The 25562-nt window shown below is 34.1% G+C and overlaps 1 protein-coding gene across 2 annotated transcripts; it reads right to left on the bottom strand.

Annotated features, from left to right (window-relative positions):
* Window positions 1-3088: 3088 nt before the first annotated feature.
* On the bottom strand, window positions 3089-18371 carry LOC127085466 (pre-mRNA-splicing factor ATP-dependent RNA helicase DEAH1). 2 transcript variants are annotated; one of them, XM_051025978.1, is made up of 28 exons: window positions 18183-18371; window positions 16122-16226; window positions 15882-16009; window positions 15544-15759; window positions 15358-15429; window positions 14923-15009; window positions 14353-14386; window positions 14173-14227; window positions 13692-13751; window positions 13449-13520; window positions 12313-12376; window positions 11280-11359; window positions 11022-11089; window positions 10853-10910; window positions 10602-10659; window positions 10458-10526; window positions 9089-9157; window positions 8786-8875; window positions 8336-8422; window positions 7994-8109; window positions 7850-7916; window positions 6393-7433; window positions 5609-5671; window positions 4701-4824; window positions 4521-4621; window positions 3715-3777; window positions 3558-3630; window positions 3089-3459 (listed from the first exon to the last, which is right to left on the bottom strand). In XM_051025978.1, exons 2-28 carry the CDS (start codon window positions 16219-16221, stop codon window positions 3419-3421), a joined length of 3156 nt encoding a protein of 1051 aa, XP_050881935.1. In that variant the 5' UTR covers window positions 16222-16226; window positions 18183-18371; the 3' UTR covers window positions 3089-3418. The 2 variants fall into 2 exon arrangements, with proteins under 2 accessions (XP_050881935.1, XP_050881936.1); XM_051025979.1 differs by lacking the exons at window positions 15882-16009; window positions 16122-16226; window positions 18183-18371 and having other exon boundaries at window positions 15496-15759.
* Window positions 18372-25562: the final 7191 nt, after the last annotated feature.

The raw sequence follows: 25562 nt of genomic DNA, 5'->3' as shown, positions 1-25562 counted from the left end.
CCTATTAGATCATTTTTCTCGATCGATTGTGATAGATTTTGTTGATGCATTTTATGTTGTCCTATATTTGATGTGCTCTTCGTATCTTCTTCTGGATATTTGTATTTTGAGAAGTTTACGTGCCTTGTTTTAAAAGTCAAGCATGTAATCTTATTTGTTGTAAGACTCTAATACATCCTTTAATTTCTCATCCACTAGAAATGTGGGGATTATACTAAATTTAGAGGACCGAGTCAAGAACTATCAAGCATAAGTATTGCATGTGGATTGGTGGATTGTGAAACATCCTATAGGAAAAGGTTTTTGTTATTGAAGGTTTCCATCTTTGTAGCTGGCGTCTTCTTTATAATTTTCTTTGCTAAATAAGTTCATATAATTTAATTCACCATTTTCAGTCTCATCACCAATCTTTTCTTGTTGGCTTATTAGTTTGTTTGGTTGTGATGGTTCTAGTTGAAATGATGGTATTTGTTTGTTGTATTTATCAGTTATTTGAATTTGCAATAGTTTTGGTTGAAATGACGACTTATGTGACTTTATTATTCACTCATTTTGAAAGAGTGTGATTGAGACTAAAATACCGGTTTATTATCATATTCTTTTCATTCAACCATTCATTGTCATCATATCTTATTCATCCTACCATTATATTTTTACACATGTTATTATTACATTTTCTTTGTTCAACCACTCATTATTATCATATCTTTTTCACTCAACTACATATTATTATCACATCTTCTTTGTTCAACCACCTCATTATTATCATATTTTCTTCCAACTCTATAAATATCTCCCTTCTACTTTTCATTTTTCATACATCACACTTATCTCTCATTTTTGTTACTCGTGTTTTTCATATTTTCTTCCTTTCTTGATTCTTATTTATCTTTGTTATATATAGAGATAAACATAAAGAAACTCAGCAAAATATTTATAAAAAAAAAGTAATTTTTGGTATTCACATTTATATCTATATATAATACTTTTATTTTCATCTACTTCTTATTTATATCGTGTGTTTAATTATTCAGTGATGTCATTTTATCTATTTATATATTTATGTTATTGTTAAATTTATTGTATTATAATTTTAATCTACTTATTTATTAAATTATTTGTTTATAGTAATTTTATTTATTTATTAATTTATTTATTCATAGTATTGTCATTTTCATCTACTTATTTATTGGAAAATGTATTGGTAATTTTTTTTCATATTTTTTTAATGTATAACAATCTACATATGTTTCAATGGAAAAAACAATTTATCACTCTTTATCTAAAATTACGGAGAGTACTTAGGGTTGAAAACAATATGTGTTGGATAGAATCTATGTAAAATAAATGAATATTTAATTACATGTTCTTTTTCGGACAAAAATACGGATTTAATGATATATGGACCCACAAATATATGTATTTGTTAATAATTAGCAAAATTATTTAAATATTAATTTGTTTAATATAAATTTATTATTATCTGTTAAATATGAAATATTATTATTATTATTATTATTATTATTATTATTATTATTATTTGGAACATGAAACTATTATTATTGGTTGAATCTAGTATAATTATTGAATAAAAGAAGAAATAAAATAAATATGTTTTACTTTTGTTATATTTTTGTGTTAAATTTGAAACTATTTTTGTCTTGAAAAAAAATTAATTAATTATATTGTTTTGAAAACATTTAAATAATAGTATCCGTAGATATGTTTGAATATTCATATCTTGTATATCCTTATATTGTTTTGAAAACATTATATTGTTTTGAAAACATTTAAATAATAGGATCCGTAGATATGTTTGAATATTCATATCTTGTATATCCTTGAATGGTATCTTGTATATCCTTGAATGGTATCTTGTAACTTTTAGGTAACCATTATTATTCTTAAAAGTCTCATTACATACTTGAACTGATAGTATAATATAATCAAATTAAATTAAAAATTGATAAACAAAATACTCATTTCTAAATAATTAGACTACTTTTTCTCTTACTTCCGTGTAAAGATGTGTAAGGATACTTACTTGTGTAAAAATGTATAAAGATATCAGTTTTCAACGTAGATATATAAATAATTGGTTATCTCATCACATCTTATATATGATTGACTAAACCATTTGTCTAAATAAAAAGAGTTTTCAACGTAGATATATAAATAATTGGTTATCTCATCACATCTTATATATGATTGACTAAACCATTTGTCTAAATAAAAAGATAAATTCACAATAAGAACAATGACATATTTGACATAATTGAGGTAAAGAAATGAATGCTAAAATGATATAATTGTTACTATTATTTATTTACCGAGTTCTTTAAAAGTTAAGTTAAAAAAAGTATTTATGTTAACTTTGTTCATCATCATATCCATAGTCTCAATGTTTGATGAATATGTTTAAATCATCATCCCTTGAGTGAAAGCTGTCTCCTGATATATTTAAATCATCATCCCTCATTGAAAGCTGTCTTTTGATATATTTAAATCATTATCCCTCATTGAAAGCTAGTGATTTCACTTATATACAAGTTCACACTCAAGGTAGTTTACACGCTCAACCTTAAAGTTAGTTACAATTCATAACTACCATAACTAATTCTTAACTATTATAATTACCTCTAAGCTACTTTTCTATCACTAACCTCTAATACTCTCCCTCAAGCTCATGATGGTTTGTAAGAAGCAACCTTAAGTTTGTCACGAAATTCACTAAATAGATAGTTGGTTGCAGTTTTGTAAGGATGCCTGCGATTTATGCATGAGCTGGGACATGTTGGATCTGCAACTTTTGTGCCACAACTCTCTCACGAACAAAATGAATGTCCAATTCAATGTGTTTCGCACGAGCACTGCAAGATTGGTTTGTGAGACTATTTACACCAACAATGCATGCACCTTACTCTATAAGTTAATTGTGGAGATAGACGGTTCTCCAAAACCTTAAATATCATTTGGCAATACAAACCTGGAACTTCGAACAAAATAATACAACAATATTCAGATGCACTTGGCAATTTGATTTACGATCATTTGTACTAAAAGCAGTTTCTCAAAAATTTATACAAAATTGAACCTGCAACAATATCAATTAAATAGAATATTACCCGTCACAAAAATGCATCTGAAGCGCATGACACATTGTCACTAGATGACATCCCATGAATCATTTCTCCTAACTATTTACCCACCACTCACACCAAGGGATGCAAGTGCAACATGTAAAGGTTACTAATACTAAAATCAAGGCCAGATGTACAGAAGAAATATATTTACAGTCCATCGTCTTTCAACTATAAGAGCGACATTTCTTCGCCTCCAGCAAAACCACTTTCTAACTGATGTACTTCGCCTCCCTAACAATGCAAAGTTTCAATTCCATGGAGATGTGTATGTGCTTCTATGCACGTCCTTCTCCACGGGGCATTTTCTTGGAACTCGCTGCAAACATTCGATTCACACAAATCTCAAAACTTAATGGCACAAATCAAGAATATGATCTCAAAATAATATTAGAAATAAAGAGATAGAGAGCATACTGTCTTCAACATCCTTGAGCTGGTAATAGTGAGGGGCTATCTCCACCAACCACTCTGGCTTTAACTCCGTGATCTGCAATAAAAGAATAAACAGTTCAGCTATTCCAAGAAATCCATGGGAAAAAGTCAACATTTGAATTAATTAAACTTGGAATACCTGTCTCATATACTCCTTGGTTGTGAGAACTAGTTCATGGTACACAGCCCATCTTGGAAGAACCTTCAAGTATAAACAAGGTAAGTAAAAGGAAAAAAATGGATATTTTTATAAGAACACAGAAGTCCCCGTCTTTGTAGTATTTATAATGAATGTTCAACCAACAAATAACTGTTAGTTTCAATCCACACATACACACAAATAAAAACTCCAACAACCATGCCTTTTTCAACTAGGTTGCGGCCGCTCCATGGATAAAACACTATAATGCCATATGTTCTGAATATGTCTAAATAATTTCTTTCACTTTCTATACCTATCACCATGATACTCTGCATTTATAAGGACTATAAAATATTTTTGTTTGTCTGACAACCATTAATTAGATTAGCCTATATAATAGTATTAGTGATTGTATTATTTATCAGGGGAAACGTCATATTCCCAATACTATATAGCTCCGTGAAATAAAAAATAAAAAGGGATGAAATAGTCAATTATAAAAACATATCACACTAGTGAGTTATAAGAAACATTAGTTGTGAAATTTTAGATAAAATGAGATAAGATAGTGAAATATGTTTGATTCGTGATACAAGAGACTAAATATTGATTCCCATTTGGAGGGATATATTGACTCAGTCTTGAATCTAGAACAAATAATAATAATAATAATAATAATAATAATAATAATAATAATAATAATAAGTGATGCTTTAAGATGATCTCAAATAATATAAAAGATATTAGAAGACATTTTATATTATTCTAACTAACAGCGCGGTCAATATACAAAACCAAAGTACCTGTGCCAGTCCAGAACTAGGATGTATGTGAACAGTTTGTGCATGCTTAACTGTCCGATATGATCCATTTTTTTGCAATTTTGCCGAGTGTGGGAAAAATCCTGCATTGTTTAAAATTTTGAATCAGCTGGATAAAAAAAATCTTAATGCAAGTGATGGTTACAAGTTTTAAAAGTTCACCTGATGTTATAGATTTCTTGATGGCATCTAAATCACTACTATTTGTTGTAAGCTCAATCTCAACCCTTTCTAATAGACCTGCTAGTTGATCACGGATATCCCTCGCCCGTTTCATACTCCTTACCTAAACATCAAAATAACCCACAAAAACCAACGTGTAAGATGCATAATATCTTTAGTCAAAGTGGAACTTTGGTTTTTCCCAATATGAAGTATGAATAAAACCAAACAAGGTAATTTAGCCCAGGAAAGAGAACATGATTAACATACATTTGTATCATGACTCATTATTAGAATGATCCCTTTATAACTCTAAGGAACAGGGTAAGGGGATGAACATTGCCATAAGGCTACAAAAAGTTCTAAAATGTTTATCCATATAAAAAATTAGAGGAAGGGAAGACCAAGAAAAGTGAAAAACCATCAAGAATTTGAATTTAAATGGTTGCTCCTTAGACATGATTCGAGATAAGACATTAGTGTCGATTAATTCATTTAGTCAACTTCAGCCAGTGGGAAAAGGCTATGGTAGTAGTTGTTATTATTAAAAAAAACTGATAGCATACCCATCCTAAGTAACCGAAAGATATTTATAGTGAGATGAACGGCATTTGACTCAAAAAACGGCATTCGCCTCCACAGTTAAAAAGGATGACATGGGTTTCTTTATATAAAATTACCAAGAGTATCATTACATAATTCAATTGCTTGTTTTATATGAACAAATTAAATTAAAATTAGTAAACTTAATAAACATTTCTAAATAATAGTGCAAAGGTATTGTTTCCCTTGATTTTCACTTTCTCTCTTCACTTCCCTTGATTTTCTGCACACTGTTATCTCCACTACTTTTCACTTATTAGTAGTGCCAAGGTATTGTTTTCACTTTTTAAAGCAAAGAATCATACCTGAATATAATTTTCATAACACCATTGTGTTGAATAATTGGTTTCCTTCCAAGAGTTATAGACCTGAAAAAAAATATAAAATTTATAAGAGGTCCATCAACAATCTATAACAAGGAAATATACAAATATAATGATAGATATGCATGCATTGCACCCAAACAATAATCCCACCATATCTCGTGATTTGATTGATAAAACATTCAATCTAGAATAAAAGATAAGTTCACAACAGGAGCAATGATATATTTTGACATAACTAGGTAAAGAAAGAAGTGTTAGAATGATATGAATACAGAATATCCTACTCCATGATGTATTGAGAGAACTATGGTCTCCATCATAATTTCCACTTCAAAATCGAAGACATATTTTCATTTTTAACATACTATAATCTATATCATGCTATTTTTCTCTATCTTACAAGCTCTAATCAGTGTTATCAAATTGTGGCGCCATGGCCGCTATGGAGGATATACATGGCGGTTTTGCCTTTTGGCCGCAATGATAAATATTGGCCGATATTGCGGGTTTTTCCACCATAACCCGCTAGAACGGCGCCACAAAGAGGCCGATATGGCGGGATTTTGGCTCTCCGCCATCGACAACACTGGCTCTAATTAATTGATTAATTAATTAATTATTGGGGCTCTTCTAATACATAATTAACAACAAATACTCAATTGTGTAATGAGGTCAACAATTGTGCCTGTCGTTTCACAAATACACAAATGAAAATAGACAAATCAATAACAAACTAAGCACAAAAATTCATAAGCAATTGAACCTTTAGCAACGCAATATGGTCTCCAACATTTCCAGTGTGAAAATTCAGCCTTGCATTGTCTGCATGCACTTGTTTATCCTTTGGACGGTAAAATATTGAGTTTCCAATAGAAAGCATAGCAGCAATGGAAATGATGTCTTCTGAACACTTGTATTTTTCTGAAACGACTATCATTTTTGACAACATAGGATCAACTGGGAACTCAGCCATACGTCTACCTACCTTCGTTAACTCACCAAGCTTATTTAAAGCACTTAGGGCAAAGAGAAGTTCCAGGGCTTTCAATAAGGCTTCAGCAGGTGGGGGGTCCATAAAATCAAAGTGCAACAAGTCGTGAATACCAAGACTTTTTAAAGTCAGGACCACATTTGCAAGGTTTGTTCGCTGAATTTCAGGTACTGTGTTGTCGTCTAAATCATTCTGATAGTTGTATGCAGTATATAACCGGAAGCACTTCCCAGGACCTGTTCTTCCAGATCGACCAGCTCGTTGCATTGCTGAGGCTTTAGAGATGGGAGATACAAGTAAGGACTCCATTCCTGTCTTTGGATTATAACTTTTCATCTTTACAAATCCTGGATCAATGACATACTTTATTCCATCAATTGTCAATGATGTTTCTGCAATATTGGTGGCAAGGACAACCTTTCGTGCCCCTTCAGGAGTTGGTTCAAATATCTTTGCTTGTAGTTCAGTTGGTAGGTTGGCATATATAGGACATATAATTAATTCGGCAATTTTAGTCCCTAAGCCTCTAGTTCGGTGCTTCAAGATTTCTTCAGCCGTTTCAATTTCTTCTTGACCAGTAAGAAATATCAATATATCTCCAGGAGGTTGAGTAACATGGATTTGAAGTGATGTGACAATGGCTGCATCTAAATAATCAGCTTCTGGGGCTTTTGTGAAGTGTATTTCAACCGGATACCTTCTCCCTGGAATCTTGAATATTGGGGCAGAATCAAAGTAATCACTGAACTTTTCTGCATCAAGTGTAGCACTTGATATCAGCAACTTGAGATCAGGCCGAAAGCGAGAAATATCCTGTCACAAAAATTATAATGTTAGATCTAGAAATCAAATTATTTATCTAATTAACCAGAGCATGTGCTTTAAATACATCCAGGTATAAGCAAAGACCATGCATTGATCAGTTATAGAAAGTAACCAGAGCATGTGCTTTAAATACATCCAGGTACTAAGTAAAGACCATGCATTGATCAGTTATAGAATATAACCAAAATAAAGAATCATTGCACAACAAGTTAGAACAAAAATAATGCATGTAATCAACATCAAATCAGTCTCCAAGCAAATAATTGCATAGATTGTATGCAAAAAAATGTCTTGAATGTCGCAATCAAAAGATAGTGATTGTTCAAGGAACAAAATTATATCATTTGCCATTCAACTCACTTGGATTATAAAGCAAAAAAGAAAAAATCAGTCTGACTTCTCACCTTTACTAATCCAAACAAAATATCAGTTGAGAGAGTTCTTTCATGAGCCTCATCCACCATCACAACACTACAATATTAGCAAACATAGTAAGAAAACAATCATAAAGCATCCAACCCTTGAATCCTAATCCAATATACGCTCACCTATAACTTGCCAGGTCAGGCTCACCAAGAAATTCTCTCAGTAACATTCCATCAGTCATATATTTCAGAATAGTCTTGTCTGATGTGCAATCCTCAAAACGGATGGAGTACCCAACCTTTAAAAAGAAAACTGAGTTACTTATAACTAATATTTGAAAAATTGAGCAGGGAAAAAGGAGATATGTATAATGTAACTCTTTATCAATGAAAACCTCATGCTTCCCATATAGTGTGTACATATTTGTACCATCTTTTAGGAAGTAAGAAATTTTAAAGAATCTAGCCATATTATAACCAACACAGAATCAAAAATTATAATATTGAAAAATGAAGATAGCCTACCTCGTGTCCTAATTTAACACCTAATTCTTGAGCAACTCGAGCAGACACACTCATAGCAGCAACACGACGTGGTTGAGTACATGCAATCTGTACAAAGTATAACAATTTTAAACCTTATTTCCAATGCCTACTGCATAGGAAAGGCATATAACTTCAGAAGATGGGGAGAAATACAACCATTTGCAACTGAATGACACGGTCATAAACCAACACACCATAAAACGTAATAAAGCTATTGGTTCCACAAATGACAAATCATAATTGCCAACAGCAAAGCAGAAATAAATAAAATGAAATATCAGCTAAGCAAACTAATATTGACTCGACAATATTTACCAATTGTAAAAATAAAAGTCGATATAACAAGGACATCAAATGAAATTCTTAAATGACTAAGCCTATTATATGAACATAAAAATTAAAAAATATATCAAAAAATCAAAACCACACCATTCCGTGTTTTGTATAGCCAGCTTCATGAAGATACTGAGGAATTTGTGTAGTCTTTCCAGAACCGGTTTCACCCACAATTACAAGCACCTATTTAAGGAAATTAATAAAGGTTAATTCAAATGAATATTCAATATTCAATTATATACCTGAAAATGTGATTAAAAAGGTAGTGGAATCAAACTAAGACAAAAGACAGTTCCATTGACAACAGAGATGAAATCCATTCCTCATAAAACAGAAGTCAGAACTGGCAGAATATTAAATGGGAAAAAAAGATTGAAAAGGGAGAGGTAACCATGCCTGATATTTCTCGACAGCTTTGAGCAATTCATCCCGATAAGCATAAATGGGTAATTTTTTCCTCTCCGCCTGAAAAAGGAAGTCAGAAAAGTGTGTAAAATAACATATATTTAATGAATTAATCTCGTCAGAAGATTGAGGATTCTAATCTTTAACATTAAAGCTTTTATTGGATGTGCGTGTATGAGAGGCTCTATATAAATGTGCACAACATAATATCGATTTTTGCTCAAAACTATGCACAAGCAAACGTCATGCACAGGCTGATATCAAATACATGCATGGTCATGCAAATTCAACATTGACCTCCAGAGACTAAAAGACTCCAAGAAGCTAACGCAGTAAGTAGGCAACACACATGGAGGCACTTGAGAAGAAGCACAAGACTTATGATGCATAGGTACGAGTACAGTACCCGATGCAGATACTGGTACTCCAACAGCATTATAAGGACTACTTTGGCCTTGTGTCTAGTTGATGTGTTAGAATGTTGAATATTAGCCATGATTCTCTTGGAATCAATGGAGAAATCTGAATTGCAATTGGTTGATTGTTAATTATACTAGATTAGATCTTATTTATAGATCTACTGTTCAATTAATCCAAATATACAAGGGATTTGCTTCATAATGCAGACATGGTTGAGGCTGAAGGTATCTCTACCCTACTTCTAGGCGGACGAGAGCTATTAAAGTCTGCAGGTTCATGAATGACCCTCAACCCAAAGATCATTTACTATTCCCCAACAAAATGACACTGTTAGTGGACCTATAATAGGCTACAGTTTTGATAAGGTCGGCCAGTTTATAAGCCAACCTTTTGATGACCACAGGAAAACGGTTAAATGCATTTTTGGATATAAAGGCCTCTGCATCCTCTCTTTTTTTGGGAAACCCGCTTTCTTCTCCCCTCTTATATTTAATACAGGTCAAACTTTATTTCCGTCTATACCCCTTGATTGTCTAACTAGCTATGTGTTACATTGACCATTCCCTCCTTGAGATATCAATTCCTCTTGATTCCCTTGCAATCAGTTGCATTAACCAGTCGCTCTCCGGGAGACTAGATCCGCTGCACTCCTTCCTAAAATACATATTATTCTATGTGGTTGCCTGGCAACCACAAAAGTAATTCAAAACTGATCCTCAAATCTCTATTCTCCTTCATTTTTTTATTTTAATATAGTAAAAAGTACTAAATATTTTCATTTCATTCATTATAACACTACTAAATATTTATGGAATGAAAATTGAGTCAAATAAAACGAATACATATTTATTTTTTAAAATGTAGATCAACTGGCAAGGCAGCGCCTGTCAAACCACTAACACTCAATAAAGTCATTATTAATCGAATACTGAAATGCTACCTGAAGCGCCTCTGATGCTGACTTTGCTTTGGACTTTTCAATTGAATCTTCCATCTCATCATAATCAAACTGTGAAGAAAATCTGGCTCAGAAACAAGAATAACGCTATTAAGTATCATGAGTCGAGTTCAGTCATTAAAATACCTTATCTCCATCCATCACTGATGCCTTGATAAAATCAATTTGGTCCTCGAACACATACCTAAATACATAAATTATAATGAAGTTTATGATCAGTAATGTGTGCAGTCAAAGATACATAATGAATCACCTTCAATGCTATACCTAAAGAATAAAAGCACACTGATTTAAGACTTAAGTGTCATCCAATAAGTAAAATAGAACCAGATTACATATCAAATTAGCGACGATTGATTTTAAATGAACAAACTTACTGGTAATCATCAGATGCTTGTTTTTTATTTTTGGAACCATACTTCAATGTGGCCTTCCCTGGAAGTTATTATCAAGAATGCACAAGTAAGAAAACATAGAAAAAGAACAGGAATTTATTTTTCAAAAGGATATATACTATAAGGAGCACAGTAATACAGAGATATTTACCAATTTGATGTTCCTCCCATGCCTCTTGTTCAGCAAATGGATTCATCTTTTCCTCAGCATGTGTATCCCTATAGATAAACAAAGTTAAAGATGTTCAATAAGGCAAGTACCTTTTGAAAATCCATGCCCACTCAATGGGATAAAAATCTGAGGGAATACATTATAAACGGTATCATGATAATAGCTCATATCCAACCCCTTTTCTTTTTCCTTTTATATTTTTTCAATTGTAGTGAAGATCATGTGGTAAGTCAATACCTGTAACGCTGCATGGCCACAGAAAATCTCTTTTCTTGATTAACGCCACCTTCCTGATCATAAGCATCCGGCATTCTATACTGAAATTCCAGACGAAAATGAGAGTTTAGCAGAGACACATATAGATGTGTATTTAAGTTGTTACCATCCCAAATGATCCCTTTGTCAAGGATCCTATCCCAATTTCAAAAAAAAAAAATTAGAGATTGCGATATCTTTATACATAACTCCATTGCAAATGAGAAGGATCGCCATATTATAAAACCTTTACGAGCCCCACATCAGACAATTTATGGCCTAAACATATGTTTATATGTCAGGGCAACCCTCATCATTACGAGCCAGTTTTATATGGTTCAGTTAGGGTCAACCACAATTCTTAAGATGGTATAGAGTTTGGTTCAAGATTCGTTGGGACACATGCTATCACGCTATCGGGCCATGAATCATTTATATCGACACACTAAGCCCATTAGTGTTTGGCATGAGCGAGTGTGTTAAGAGTCTCACATCGGACAATATGTGGCCTAAACATATGTGTATAAGTGGGGGCAAACCCCACCTTACAAGCCAGTTTTGTAGGTTTGCGTTAGACTCAACCACAATTCATAAGAAAAACCATAAAGATTCAGTAAGGCAGTAAAAAAGTAATCATCAAAGGAAATCAAAAGCATGACCAAATATATAATAAGAATGGTTAAATATGTCTTTAATCCCTATAAAATAACGACCATGCAAATTTAGTCCATATAAATATCTTATTTATGTTGAGCCCCTCTATTTAACAAAAAAATTATGTTCTGTCTATTGGCAGAGATTTAAAACAGTTTTTGTATTTAAAGTTGAAACTTGAAAGGTTGTCATTTTATAGGGACCCGCAACATATTTAACCCTAACAAGAACAATTGGCAAATAGCTTATCTTGACTGAATTAAAAATTCACTACATTTCAACAATAATTAACCATGAAAGAATAAAATAATTGATCCTGATCAAACACTCACTACTCATGAAATACAAACTTATTTATTACCTCATTCACATTGTCAGCCTCCTCCGACCGCTTCTTTATAAGTTCATATAACTCTTTCTTGTGCCTGATGAGAAATAGAAAACTTAACAAATAAAAACTTTTCCACTCTAAGGATACAAAAAACTTAGTGAACATAGAACTTTTTAAAACTCTGCATAATGATGGAATAGCTCTCATGTACAAATGAAGAATTTGCAAGTATATGTATACCTCTTATCTCCTAACAAACAGACATTAATTAAATAAGTAATAATGTAAAGAATTTGTGTCAAGCATGGTTATACAGTGAATAGCACACTTGTATTGATGTGAGGCTCTTAGAGCAATGGAAGATAGCATATATAATAGTGCATCTAGTTTGAGATATGACACGTACAAGACAAATATTATGATATATTTCATACTACTCAAAAATAACTGCATCCTCGTCTTAAAGACAAATATCGAGAACATTTAGTATCTTAGTGTTACTAAAAGAAGCAGAGAAAATGAAAAGTAGATAGGTAGAGGAAAAAGAAAAATCAGGCATCTTTGGTCAAGGTATCACAGGAAAATGAGTATTTTCTATGCCTCTTTGCATGAAAGAGAGACCAGTGTTGTCTATGGCAGATAGCAGTCTGTGGCACTGGCGGTGGCGGTGGCACTGGCAGAGAGCCAAAATCCTGTCATACCAGCCGCTTTGCAGCGCCGTGACGCTGTCATAGCGGACTATCGCAGAAAAACCCTTAATATCAGCCTATTTTTACCATTGCGACGAGCCCAAAAACTGCAACTGATATCCGTCATGGCTCAGCAATGGCCGATATTCGATAACAATGAGAGAAGAGGAAAATTATATCTAGAAACATCTAGCAAAGATATCCAACCTCAGGGCAGATGACGCACTAACAGAAAAACCAAAAACTCACTCCCATAACGTATTTATTTGGACTCTGGCACCATAAAAACAAATCTAAATATTTCAATATAGTTTAAAAATAAGAATTAAAGAAAGACTAGGGTAGCAAGGTTGGCCAAAGGATCTCATTTACATGATTTGCTTGACACTGCTTTTTATAGCGAAAACATTTTAAGGAAATAAGAATGTATCATAAAGTAACAAAAAAAATTAGAGAACTCAAAAAAACATCTAGTACCTTAGGTCACGCTGTTCCACTTCTGAAAGCTTCACACCTTCAAATAGATATTGCTCGTCTTCTATATCATCTCTGAAATAATCGTTCAAAAAGTTGTCAAATTCCACTAGAAGATTAAGGAAAAACAAGCATTTTAGCACATAACAGCTATGACTAAGAAACCAAATATTAATTTGTTCATTGACATAAAATAAGAACTGAAAACAACCTCAAGAAAAAAAACAAATGAAAGTAGAACCATACCTCAGTTCTTCTAATTTCTTTTCCTCCCTTTTCTTCAGGTATTCTTGCCTTGAAAACTTTCTGAAACAGCAAGAAAACAATAAGCAAAGTGACATGGTGCAACCATCATTAAGCCATCGAAAGCATATCCTCCTTAAAAATACAACTAAAAGAAAACTGAGCCTTAAGCACTACATGTTGTTTGTTATGGGAAAATGATGCCAGTGGGTAATATCATAAGCCAAAATTTCAACAAGTTCGTCTAAAGTCTTTTCCAAACCATGTCCTACTTGAATGTATAAATCAAAAACTTTTAAAATAAACTATGTGTGTGTGTTTGTTTTGAAATATTATTTATTTAGCAGTCATAAGAACCACATAATTCTGCCATTTCCTGGATAGTTAAGAAGAAATATATTTTTGGGGGATATTTAAGAGGTGAACTACTGAGCTACGTAGTACCAACACTTCACATTGAAGCCATATATATAAAACAGCAAACCTTAAAGAATGAATATCATCCTGCTCTGCAGCATTAGATCTTCGAACTGCTTCTTCTGTTAGAAGAAAGATTGAACCAAGAAAATGAAATCAATATCATGTCGATATAAAGGCACATTCGCACTTCTATGTGTGCATACTTGTAAGGCTACTAAGCTCAACAATCCAGTGGCATACATACCTTCTTCCTTTCGTGTTAATTTTTGTTCAGTCAACTGATAAAGAAACAATTCAAACAATTAGAATGCAGAAACAGAAAAGTTAAAAACAGGGAAAACGATATATACATATATAAATAAATGTATGCACTGAACAATGTAAAAAATGCCTCTAAAATATGCATTAGTAAACTTTAAATTATATTAAAGACTCTTACAAGTTCTTAAAATTTTGAGGAATGGATATGATCTAACATACATTTTAAAGCTGATAATAGCAATATCAAGAAAGTTTTCAGCACTAAGATACGGCTTATATCTAGGTAAGCCTAAAGCTAGAATAATTTGCATATTAACAGTAAAAAAACTTTAACGGGGGATGAGGCACTAAGAATGGAAATTAAAAGACTAATGTTCACGGACATTTTTACCCATTATTTTGAACAAATTTTCTTCTTTTATACAAAAGGAAGTGTTCATGTAGCTACTACAAAGATGCCAACTTAAGCATTATGGTACCAACCAAAAAAGCATTTTCATATCAGTAGTCTTCAAGTACAAGTGACCAAATAAATCTGACTATTAATGAGTACCTTCCGTGTTCCTGCAGCGTCTCTTTCTTTCATATGCTGCACTAATTCATCCTTCTCTCTTTGATCTTTCAACCTTTCTTCTTCCGACTGTTGGCAAATAGACAGGTAATTATAATTGACGAATATTAAAAAAATAATAAGAATGTTTTTACAAAACTGATTTTAAAAGAGCTCTAAAGAAAGAAGAATTACCAAAGGATCTCTTTGGCATGATCAACAAAAATTAAACCAATCCAAATTCTTTTTTTTCTTTTTGAGAGTTTTTTCTTTTTGAGAGCATAAATCTTATTAAAACAACAGCATAAATCTTTTTGAGAGTTTTTTCTTTTTGAGAGTTTAATCAAACAAGTGAATATAGTAGGATTTTCATCATCAGTAGCAGTTGCAAAACTATGTCATATATAAACACAGCTAGACATTAAAAAGAAATGATACCTCTGAACCACTATCTTCATCAGGGGAAGTTCTTCTCTTAACTTGTCTTTCCCCTTCTTTCCTTAAAATCTCCTGCATTGTGGCATTTGGTCAAAATAAGTCAAACCTTGTTAGGAGAAACTTTGGTCAGCAGCTTACCATGAGCATAAATATGAAAGTGAATCTAATAGGTTATGAACACTTTGCCTCATCATCCTGATCATCTTGAACTTCAGTTTTCTTCCTGAAACGTTTTTTACGGCTGTCTGGCTTTCTTGATGTAGAAGCAGTAGTTATCGTCGACTTATCGTCACCTCCATCGGTATGGTCATTGTCGATATCATCATCATCATCCTTCAAAATTGTGTAGGTCCCCTGCTTTCTCGCCAACATCGCAGCTTCTCTCTCTTGTTTTTGATATTGCTAATATAGAACACAAAAAGATCAATAACCAGCAGATAATAACCACTTCTATAAGAAAGGATTTGCTGGATATACACTATGAAAATGGCATTATATTCATTGTGCCTTGGATCAAAACTCACATTTAAGCCGGATGATTTACGAGGAACTCTTGAGAAAATTTCTTCCGCAAACCCACGAGTGTCTGTTGTTGAGATCCCAAACTCCACTAGCTTTCCCATTAAATCAGCTGGTGAAGTAGCTTGTTTGGCTGCAAAATCAAAGAGATTATAAAATATAGCACGTGAATCCCAACATATCATTTCCAAAATGACAATGTAGAATATATTTTTAGGGTGATAAAATGATTTTAGATGACATACATAGTCCAATCATGTACTGTACAACTGTGGGCTGAGAATATCCCAGTAGTGACATCAATTTGTCTGATACCCATGTCTTTAGATTGTCATCACCCGCCATTTTTACTGCAAGAAGTAAAATTAATCAGCATAATGTTGGATTATGAAGTCAGGGAGCATAAAAAGGGTGGATTAGACCATGATGTTAAAAAATGCTTCAGACCAAATAAAACTCAATCAGCAGTAGCAAATAGAACAAAGAATGTAAAACAGATCCAGTCACTGTAAGAGGTGTTAATGCAACAAAAAAAATACTTGTGAAATTTTCGTCCATAGAAATATTATCTGAAATCAACTTAATTCAATTAAAAACTGTTGTTTTGCTTCCATTGATATAAGGATGTAGTGGGGGGTAGGGATTTAATTAAATAATTTGTTTAGTTGAGACGACGGGCGAATAGTACGGGAGATAAGCCTTTCTTGGTTTGATTCATAGGAAAAGGGAAGTGAGTTTTTAACAGAGGAAGGGGTTAATTGACTTTTAATACCTTATTATAATTGTGTTACATTTTATGTATTGATATTTTAGTCACTGCATTTGAAATTTTATAAACTGGCCTTCTTCCCCTCCAAATCCCCCCAATATCAAAAAGAAAGCAAAATTAGGTCAAAAGGGATTCTGCTCCCTTCTCCTTCATTTTCATCTAACCATACACCCTAAAGGAAAAAGATGAAGAAGAAGAAGGCAGGGAAATAATGTTAAATACTTGCTAGATGTGGTGCACTTAGTTTGCTTCAGTCCCTGTTTGGACCAACTTAGCTTAATCTAGATATGATCCAAGTTTAATTTGTTTCATAGTCCTTTTTTATTTTTTCTCTAAGAGTTCAAACCCTTATATCCACACGTTTGTCTAGAGTTCATCTATTCTCCTTATCCTTGCTCTATAATCCAGTGAGAGTTGCGAATCAACAAAAAATGTTATAAGGAAACTCCATTCAGATGCTAAAGATTATTAGAAACATGGAAATTGAAGAAAACTCAAAGAGAGAGTAGATTCCATTTCTGTTTTGATATTTCTCAAATGATAAAGCTGGTTAACTTACTCAACTGAATGAGTATTTATAACTAGCTAGGACTAGCTGACTCAGCACGTATAGTTAGTTACAAGGTTAAGGTCTTGTTTGGCTATTGCCTAGACTGTTTTCTACGTTTGTATATATATAGTCAGTCAGTTTAGCAACTGATCTATTACAGACTAGAGACTTGGTCATTTGGTAAGCAGGGAAATCTGTTATCGTCCTAAATGGAAGGAGCTCACGTTAGTGTCAATATAGTGTCTAAGATCATTAGTCCAGGAATTTAAAGTGAGATGCCGAACAAAATAGATGGGAATACAAATACAACAAGACAAGCTTCTTAATCTACAACGACAACAACAACCCTATCCACTAAGTGGGATCGGCTAGATGATCAACTTTCGCCATAATGTTATATCCAAGATCATGCTCCTATCCAAATCATTAATCTCAAAATCTTACTTGATAACTTATCTTATAGCTTTCTAGGTCTTCCTCTTCCTCTAATTGTTTAGCTTCTCTCCATCTTATCTACTCTCCTTACCACCCTTCCTAAATCAATTCATATATTTATGTGCCTTTCATGTTTCTTCGTCCTTGGTGATCCTAATTATCATCATTGTCTTGCAAAACAACAAAACCACTCTATTTCTAGTCATATTGGTTCTCACAGATATCCTTCAAATTTCAAATGTAATTAACTTCCCTTAAATTTAAAGTTTCAGAAGCACGAAACCGATTAATCTAATATTACATATCAAATATCAACCAAGAAACTATAACTCCCCTACCAGAATTTACATAAAACGAATCAAATTACACTGTGTTGCACGGTGACGGTTCAATATTTTTCTTATCAAATGCTTATATTAAACCATCTCTCTGGTGTATTTTCTTTACCGGGAGCAGCTATCGCAGCCGCAAATTGCGCTGGAATGGCATTCTAGCGCGTGCAGGAGAAGAGGGGAAGGAAAATTGGGTAAAATTAAAGGAAGAAAGAAAAACCTGGAGTTTCGAACGGTTTATGGCGGCTTTCCTACCTACGACGACCGACTCCGGATACGTATTCCGGCGAGGTTTTCGTTTCCCGGCGAGGCGAGTTCAGTGACTTCAACTTGTTGTTTTGTTGGAGGTGCTGAGTTTTGTTGGGTTAGGGTTTTAATTTATAAAATATGTTCACTTATTTTTCTCGATCTGTTGGTTTGTATTTTATCTCAATTCTCAAGTACAAAAATATAGGTATTTTTTTAAGTCATCTCTTTTAAATTTGACTCAAAAACACAATCAATAGATAAAATTATTTTCCATTCGGTTTGATTTTGGATAACTAAATAAAAAATTTAATCCAATTTAATTTTTAGTGATTTAATTTTGGTTTTGTATTTAAATATTTAAATTATAAGTTATAAATATTTTTATTAATATTAATTAAGTTTATAAAAATACGATATAAAATATATTTAAATTTAACGATGATTAGGGTTTTGGACGGATTAAAAGCTCAATACGATCGACTCAATCCAACCAAAGTGATTTACCAGCTAGTGAACAAGTAAACCTTCACATTAAAAAGTTGTACAAAAGTGGGACCTCGTATTCATCTCAACGGTCATTTGCATCTTATGACAGATTAACCAATGACCGTTTTAACTGTCATCCATTTATAATTTTTTATTATTCACATCTGCACTTATTCCACCTCTCTCGTTGAATGAGTTAAGAGTAAGATTGTTAATTTTGCAAGTACTTCATCTTTGATCACCAGAGAATTCTACCATTGTACCGAAAGACCTTATACGGTGGTCATCTTCAACCTACTTTCATTTTATATTTCAATAAGGAATATTAGCGATGTATGTGAAAAATAGTCTTTTGATTCTCACGAATTATCCACCAATTTTGTCATATCTACCTAATTGTATTGTTATAACCTTCATGTTACCGCTTTTAATTATTATTAACTTCTTTGCAGTCGTTTCCTATTATTTTATCCAATGATAGTGAATAAGGAAACTCGATTTACAATTCACTGCAACATATTTCATGTGTCTGATATCCGATCTAGAATCTAAATGCTTTAAGATATTGTCTTATTAGTTCTTACTCTCAAGACATAAGAGTCACCCCAACATTAAAATGTACAAACTCTGGTTCTAATCACTTCAACTGTTGGAGTTTCGCTTTAGGTTCCAACTTCTCAACTGATTGGAGCATCCATTGGTTGCATATGTAATTGAATGATCATGTTGATGTTGGTGGCTGAGAATACTTATGTGCTTGATGTGATTGAATTGTGTTGAAATGATGTGAATGAGGTGTGTAATTATTGATGTTTACTTAGGCTATCATTACATACTTTTGCACCATTATATATTTCGAGTGTATTCTCACTTATTTGTTGTTTATGTGGTTTTGTACTCCTTCTTAGGATACATACGAGCAGGTAAATCAGTAGCTACTTAAAAACTGAAGGATGGAGTTGAGGTTGTTCTTCTTTTTCCTATTTTATGTGATATCTAGATTTCATTGCTCTGATATGTAACATTGGCGGGCGAACGTTATGTTTCATTATTTTTTATTTATTTGATGTTGTTGATGTGAGCATTAGAATTGTACTCGTTATGTCATATGTTGTTGAGTTACTTTAAGTGATTTATTTTTGCTGTGATGAGCCTATGTAAAAGCGAGAATTGTGAAGTCAAATTTACATTATTACATGATTTATCCAACTCGTGTTACGGAACAGGTATTTATTATGTTTATATGACACCATATGTGTTTAGTTATATTAAATTTGTACTATTTTATGTTGGGGTTGTGAGGGTGTTACATAATGGTATCATAGTAGGTCGGTACATTCTGTCAGGTTTTTGACATGTTGTTTATTCCCTTGTATGTGACATGTGTGTGTAATGTTGATGTGTTGTTTCTTCTAATGTCTATTTGTTGGTGTGCATAATATGGCTGGAAGAAACAACCAAGCGGTTGCTGATGCTTTTGAGTCAATGGCTCGGGCGCTACAGAGTCGGCATAATAAGGCTAGTGATGAGTTATGTGGATTTGAGAAAAATTCAAAGAAACAACCTGCCGACTTTCAATGGCATATATGGTTCAGATGGTACGCAAGCATGGCTCAGAGAGGTTGAGAAAAAATTTCAAATGATGGCATGCACTGAAGTTCAGAAGGTGCAGTTTAGTACTCACATTTTGTCAGAAGAGGCAGAAGACTGGTGGAATAATGCACGGAGAGATTGGAGGTTGTTGGTACTGAGATTACTTGGTCGTGTTTCGATTCATTTTCTAAAGAAGTACTTTCCTTGGGATGCGCGCAGTAAGAAAGAAATCGAGTTCCTTGAGCTAAAATAGTGAAATATGATGGTTGCTAAGTATGTTGATAAGTTCGAAGAGCTAGTGAAGTTTTGTCCACACTACAATGGTATGGTTGTTGAGGGATTTAAGTGCATCAAGTTTGAAAGTGGATTGCATCTTGAGACCGGGTAAGGTATTAGTTATTAGGAGATTCTTCGATTTCCTATGTTGGTGAGCACGTGTAGGATATATGATGAAGTCAATAGAGCCCGATCTGCTCACTAAAAGAGTCTGAGTGATAAGAAAGGGAAGAATCAGTATCATGGGAAACTATATAGTGCTCCAGCTGACAGAGGAAAGTAGAGGGTTCAAATGAGAAAATGCCAAGTGGGGGAGAGGCTCCCGATTCTATCAAGTGTTTCAAGTGTGACGAGTTGGGCCACCGTGCTAATCAATGTAAGAATAAAGTTTTGAGGTGCTTCAAGTGTGGAAAGACAGGTCACCATATTACAAATTGCAAGAATAATGGGCCGACTTGTTATAATTGCGGCGAACAGGGTCACATTAGTACTAATTATTAGAAGCCAAAGAAGGCTCATTTTAGAGGGAAAGTTTTTGCTTTGACTAGGTCAGAGACTACTGCCTCAGACAGATTGATTTGAGGTACGTGTTTTATTTATGGTATTCTGTTGATTGCTATTATTCACACGGGTGCAACGTATTCTTTTGTTTCACTTGATTGTGTTGAGAGGTTGGGTTTAAATTTGTCTACTATGGTTGGAAGTATGGTTATTGATACCCCAACTTATGGTTTAGCGACTACTTTGTGGGTGTGTCTGAAGTGTCTGCTGACGATCTCCGGTAAGATTTTTAGGATGGACTTTGTTTGTCTACCATTGAATCAAATCGATGTTATCCTAGGAATGAATAGGTTGGAGTTCAACCATGTTCGTATCAATTGTTTCGACAAGTCATTGTCATTTCCAGAGTGTGATGCAAGTGATGAGTTGTTTATGTCTACTAAGCAAATGGATGAGTTCATGAAGGATGATATCAAAATGTTCATGGTATTAGCCTCTATGAAGGCTGAAAAAAACAAAGTTGTAATTGGTGAATTACTTGTGGTGTGAGATTTTTCAGAAGTTTTCTCGGATGATATCAATGATTTTCCACCAGAGCGCGAGGTTGAGTTTACCATAGACTTAGTACATGGTACTAGTCCTGTTTCGACGGCTCCTTATAGGATGTTTACTTCAGAGTTGAGTGAGCTGAAGAAGCAATTGGAATAGTTACTTGAGAAGAAGTTTGTTCAACCAAGTGTTTCATCATGGGGAATGTCAATGTTGTTAGTTAAGAAGAAATATGATAGCATGAGATTGTGTGTTGATTATCTATACACTACGCCAAAAACTGGAATAGACAGTGAGGGCGCTTTATTACAAAAGCGCACTCTAAAGTGAAGAGAAAAAATAAGGAGCATACTATTGGAATAGACAGCGCACTTTAGAGGGCGCTTTTGTAACAAAGCGCACTCTAAAGTGAAGCGAAAAAATAATGAGGAAATGGAGGGACACCAATAGAGGACGCTTTATTGAAAGCGCCCTCTAAGGGTAACCTTAGAGGGCGCTTTTAAAAAAGCGCTCTCTATGTCCATGTACATTTCCAGTTTATAAGGCGCTTTTGGAAAGCCTTAGAGAGCGCTTTTAGAAGCGCCCTCTTAGGCCCCCTTTAGAGGGCGCTTTTGTAACAAAGCGCCCTCTAAAGTGAAGCCAAAAAAAAAATAATGAGGAAATGGAGGGACAACAATAGAGGGGGCTTTAGTGAAAGCGCCCTCTAAGGTTACCCTTAGAGGGCGTTTTTAAAAAAGCGCTCTCTAAGTCCATGTACATTTCCAATTTAGAAGGCGCTTTTGGAAAGCCTTAGAGAGCGCTTTCAGAAGCGCCCTCTTAGGCCCCCTTTAGATGGCGCTTTTTTTACAAAAGCGCCCTCTAAGGTCCCCTTTAGTAAACATTAAAATTATAACATATACTGCATGTCTCTTTATTTTCCCTCTCTATAAGCTATTTCGTTTACGTAACTGGGTTTTCTCTCTACTGCGATTACTCTCGTCCTCCGTTCGTTCTCCCTCCCTCACCGTCATCGTCGCCGTCGCCTTTTTCTGCTGCTGCGTTCACGTTCACTGAGTTATCTGCGTCCACCGTCACTGTTCACTTTCTTCTCCATCGTTACCGTCACCTTGAAGGTATTTCTCTTCTCCATCGTTACCGTTCACTTTCTTCATGTGTTTGATTAGGGCATTTTCTAAACTTAGTTTTACATTTTGTGCATTATGTTGATTAATGTTGTTTAGGGCAAACTGAGTTTTTTATTTCTGATTGAAAACTGATATCATTTGAAGTGTGTTTGAGCTTGTGCTTGGAAGTTTGATGATTATGGATGCAAGTTTGTTCATGTTCCAAACACCATAAGTTTGCATTGGTCTTTTGCATGCAGTAGGTGTGTGTGAGTTTGTATTCAATAATGATTAAAAAAAAGAGTTTAGATTGTTGTAACATGAGAGAAATGGAAGGTATATGAATGTGTTCACGTATTGAATCATTGTCTTACTTGGGTCTTATTGAATCATTTCTATATTACAGATAAAATGGCTAACCAAGACAATACCCATGACGCGAATGGATCACGTAACAATGTTGAAAAAGAAATCAAACGAGGATTGACTGTTATGAAGTCAATTATTTGTGCAAGAGACAAGGGTGTAAAATTTGAAGTACATTGGAGTGCTGAAGACCAACTAATTGAGCCTAACGGTTCAATGTTGGCAAGTTACATTGGTTTCCTTGTTCGACAACATATTCCGATTACATGTGATAATTGGAGAAGTCCGGACTTGAAGGTTGGCAAAGAAAAAATATGGTCCGAGATACAGGTACTTACCATATATTGTTATATGTTTTTTTTGTTGACTATTTGTTGACCATATATTGTTATAATATTACTTTATAATAACACACTCCATGTGTATGTTTTTTAGAGATCCTTTCACATCGATGAAAGCCGGCAAAAATATTGTATTCAATTGGCCGGAAAAAGACTCCGAGGATTTCGATCCTTTTTGTCCAACAAATTTCTCAAGGATGAGGAAGGAAAATTTGTTGAAGCAGAACGGCCAATGAAGTATGCCGAGATTATTTCAGCCGATGAATGGGATAACTTTGTCGCCAAACGAAGAAACGAAAAATTCCATGTAATGTCTATTAATTATGGTATTATACAATTGTTAAGTTACTTGGTTCTAATATGCCTTAAACTTTTTTATCCAGGAAGTAAGCGACAAAAATCGGAAAAGGGCATCAAAACCCGCGTATCCGTACAAAAAAGGGCGTACGGGATATGCACGGTTACAACAAAGAATTGTGAGTATATTCAAATGCTATGAGCTTATACATTGTCACAATATGTTATAATTGATGATCTTATAATCTAATTCAATGTGTAGCTAGCCGAGGAGAAAAGTGACGCAACATCTCTTCCGGAGCATGTATTATGGAAGGCTGCTCGGGTTGGGAAGGATGGGGTTGTCGTTGAAGCGGTCCAAAATGTTTATGACGAATGTGTAAGTATATGTAACATTATTTCTTTAATTATATCGAAAATTTTGTTAGACATATAATTCATTTTTAATCTCCTCTAATAATATTTCAGGAGACTTTATCCCAAACCTTACCTTCAACCGAGGTCCAGGATTGCAGGAGCGTACTTAGTCGAGTACTAAATGTTCCTGAGTATTCCGGTCGTGTGAGGGGTAAGGGTTTTGGTGTGACTCCGTCGTCATTTTATAAAAAACCAAAAACAAAAAATCCTACCAACAAAGAGGTGATGGAGACCTTGGCGGAGTTAAGGGCACAAGTACTCCAACTGCAAAACGAGAATGCAAGGTATAGAGAGGAAAGGTGCGCCTCCGAGGCAAAAGATACTAGTGACCGAGCTAGTATCAATTGTCAACCGAAATTTCCCGAGGTAATTATATATGTTATTATGAAATTAAAATAGCACTTTTTTACTTGACACATATACACGTTAACAATAACATTTATTATTGGTTTAGGGCATTTCACCTTGTCAGCTGTATCTATCGTCACCAACTTATCGCATGGTTGGCAAGGGAAAAGTGCACAACACTTCGGGTGAATTACTTCACCATAATCCCCTCCCGGTGGGATATATGAAAGTTTCGGTTGACCTTGTATTAGATACCGACGCGCTTCTACCATTACCTGACGTTGTTTCAGAGACAACGTTGATGCGAGAAGCAGTCGGATCCTTTGTTGGATGGCCGTCAGATCTAATTTTCCCAGATGCCGAGGTATATATGTTCTAAATGATTATGAATCTTTAGTATTCACATTTCAATTCAGCTACAATTATGATATTTAATCAATCCTTATTACATGGTAATGTTAGACTCCTACAAGACCCACGCATAAAGCTGGTAAAGGGATTTCAAGACGCATCGAGTCGGTTGCATCTCTAAAAGAGGTACAAATATATATACCTATTGAATTATATACGCAACGATTCTGTTGCATCACAAAAAGTCATGATTTAATTTATATGAATTTTTAGGTTCCCGGTCGAAAGTTGAAAAAAGCTGGTAACGATATTCCTCCAACGACGTCCGGGACAAAATCTCAAATTATGATGCGTCTTGAGAAAATGGTGGATGAGTCTGATATTATGCACGGGGCCATTCGTAGTATAGATTTTGATGAAGGTGTTTTCGGAGCTGCTCATTTCGAAATAATTGCAAAGGAGGACATGCAACAACTTTTTGAACACGACGAATTGGGCATCGCTGTCATTCATACATACATATGGTACTCCGATCAATCTATAATTTACTTAGTTGAACAATTTATTTACACATTTCAATGAGTAGTCTAATGTTTATTATGTTTCTATTTAAGGTATATGTATGTAACATTGATGCGGGGAACTGAATTGTGTAACCGTTTCAATTTTGTTGCTGCTTCCCGTATCAACGCAACGTTAATAACGAAAAATCCAACATCCGTA

The sequence above is a fragment of the Lathyrus oleraceus genome, chromosome 5, assembly GCF_024323335.1.
Source record: "Lathyrus oleraceus cultivar Zhongwan6 chromosome 5, CAAS_Psat_ZW6_1.0, whole genome shotgun sequence".
In the NCBI taxonomy this organism is placed as follows: Eukaryota; Viridiplantae; Streptophyta; class Magnoliopsida; order Fabales; family Fabaceae; genus Lathyrus; species Lathyrus oleraceus.
Note: the sequence above shows the minus strand (reverse complement) of the source record. Positions and strands in the feature narration are given on the sequence as shown.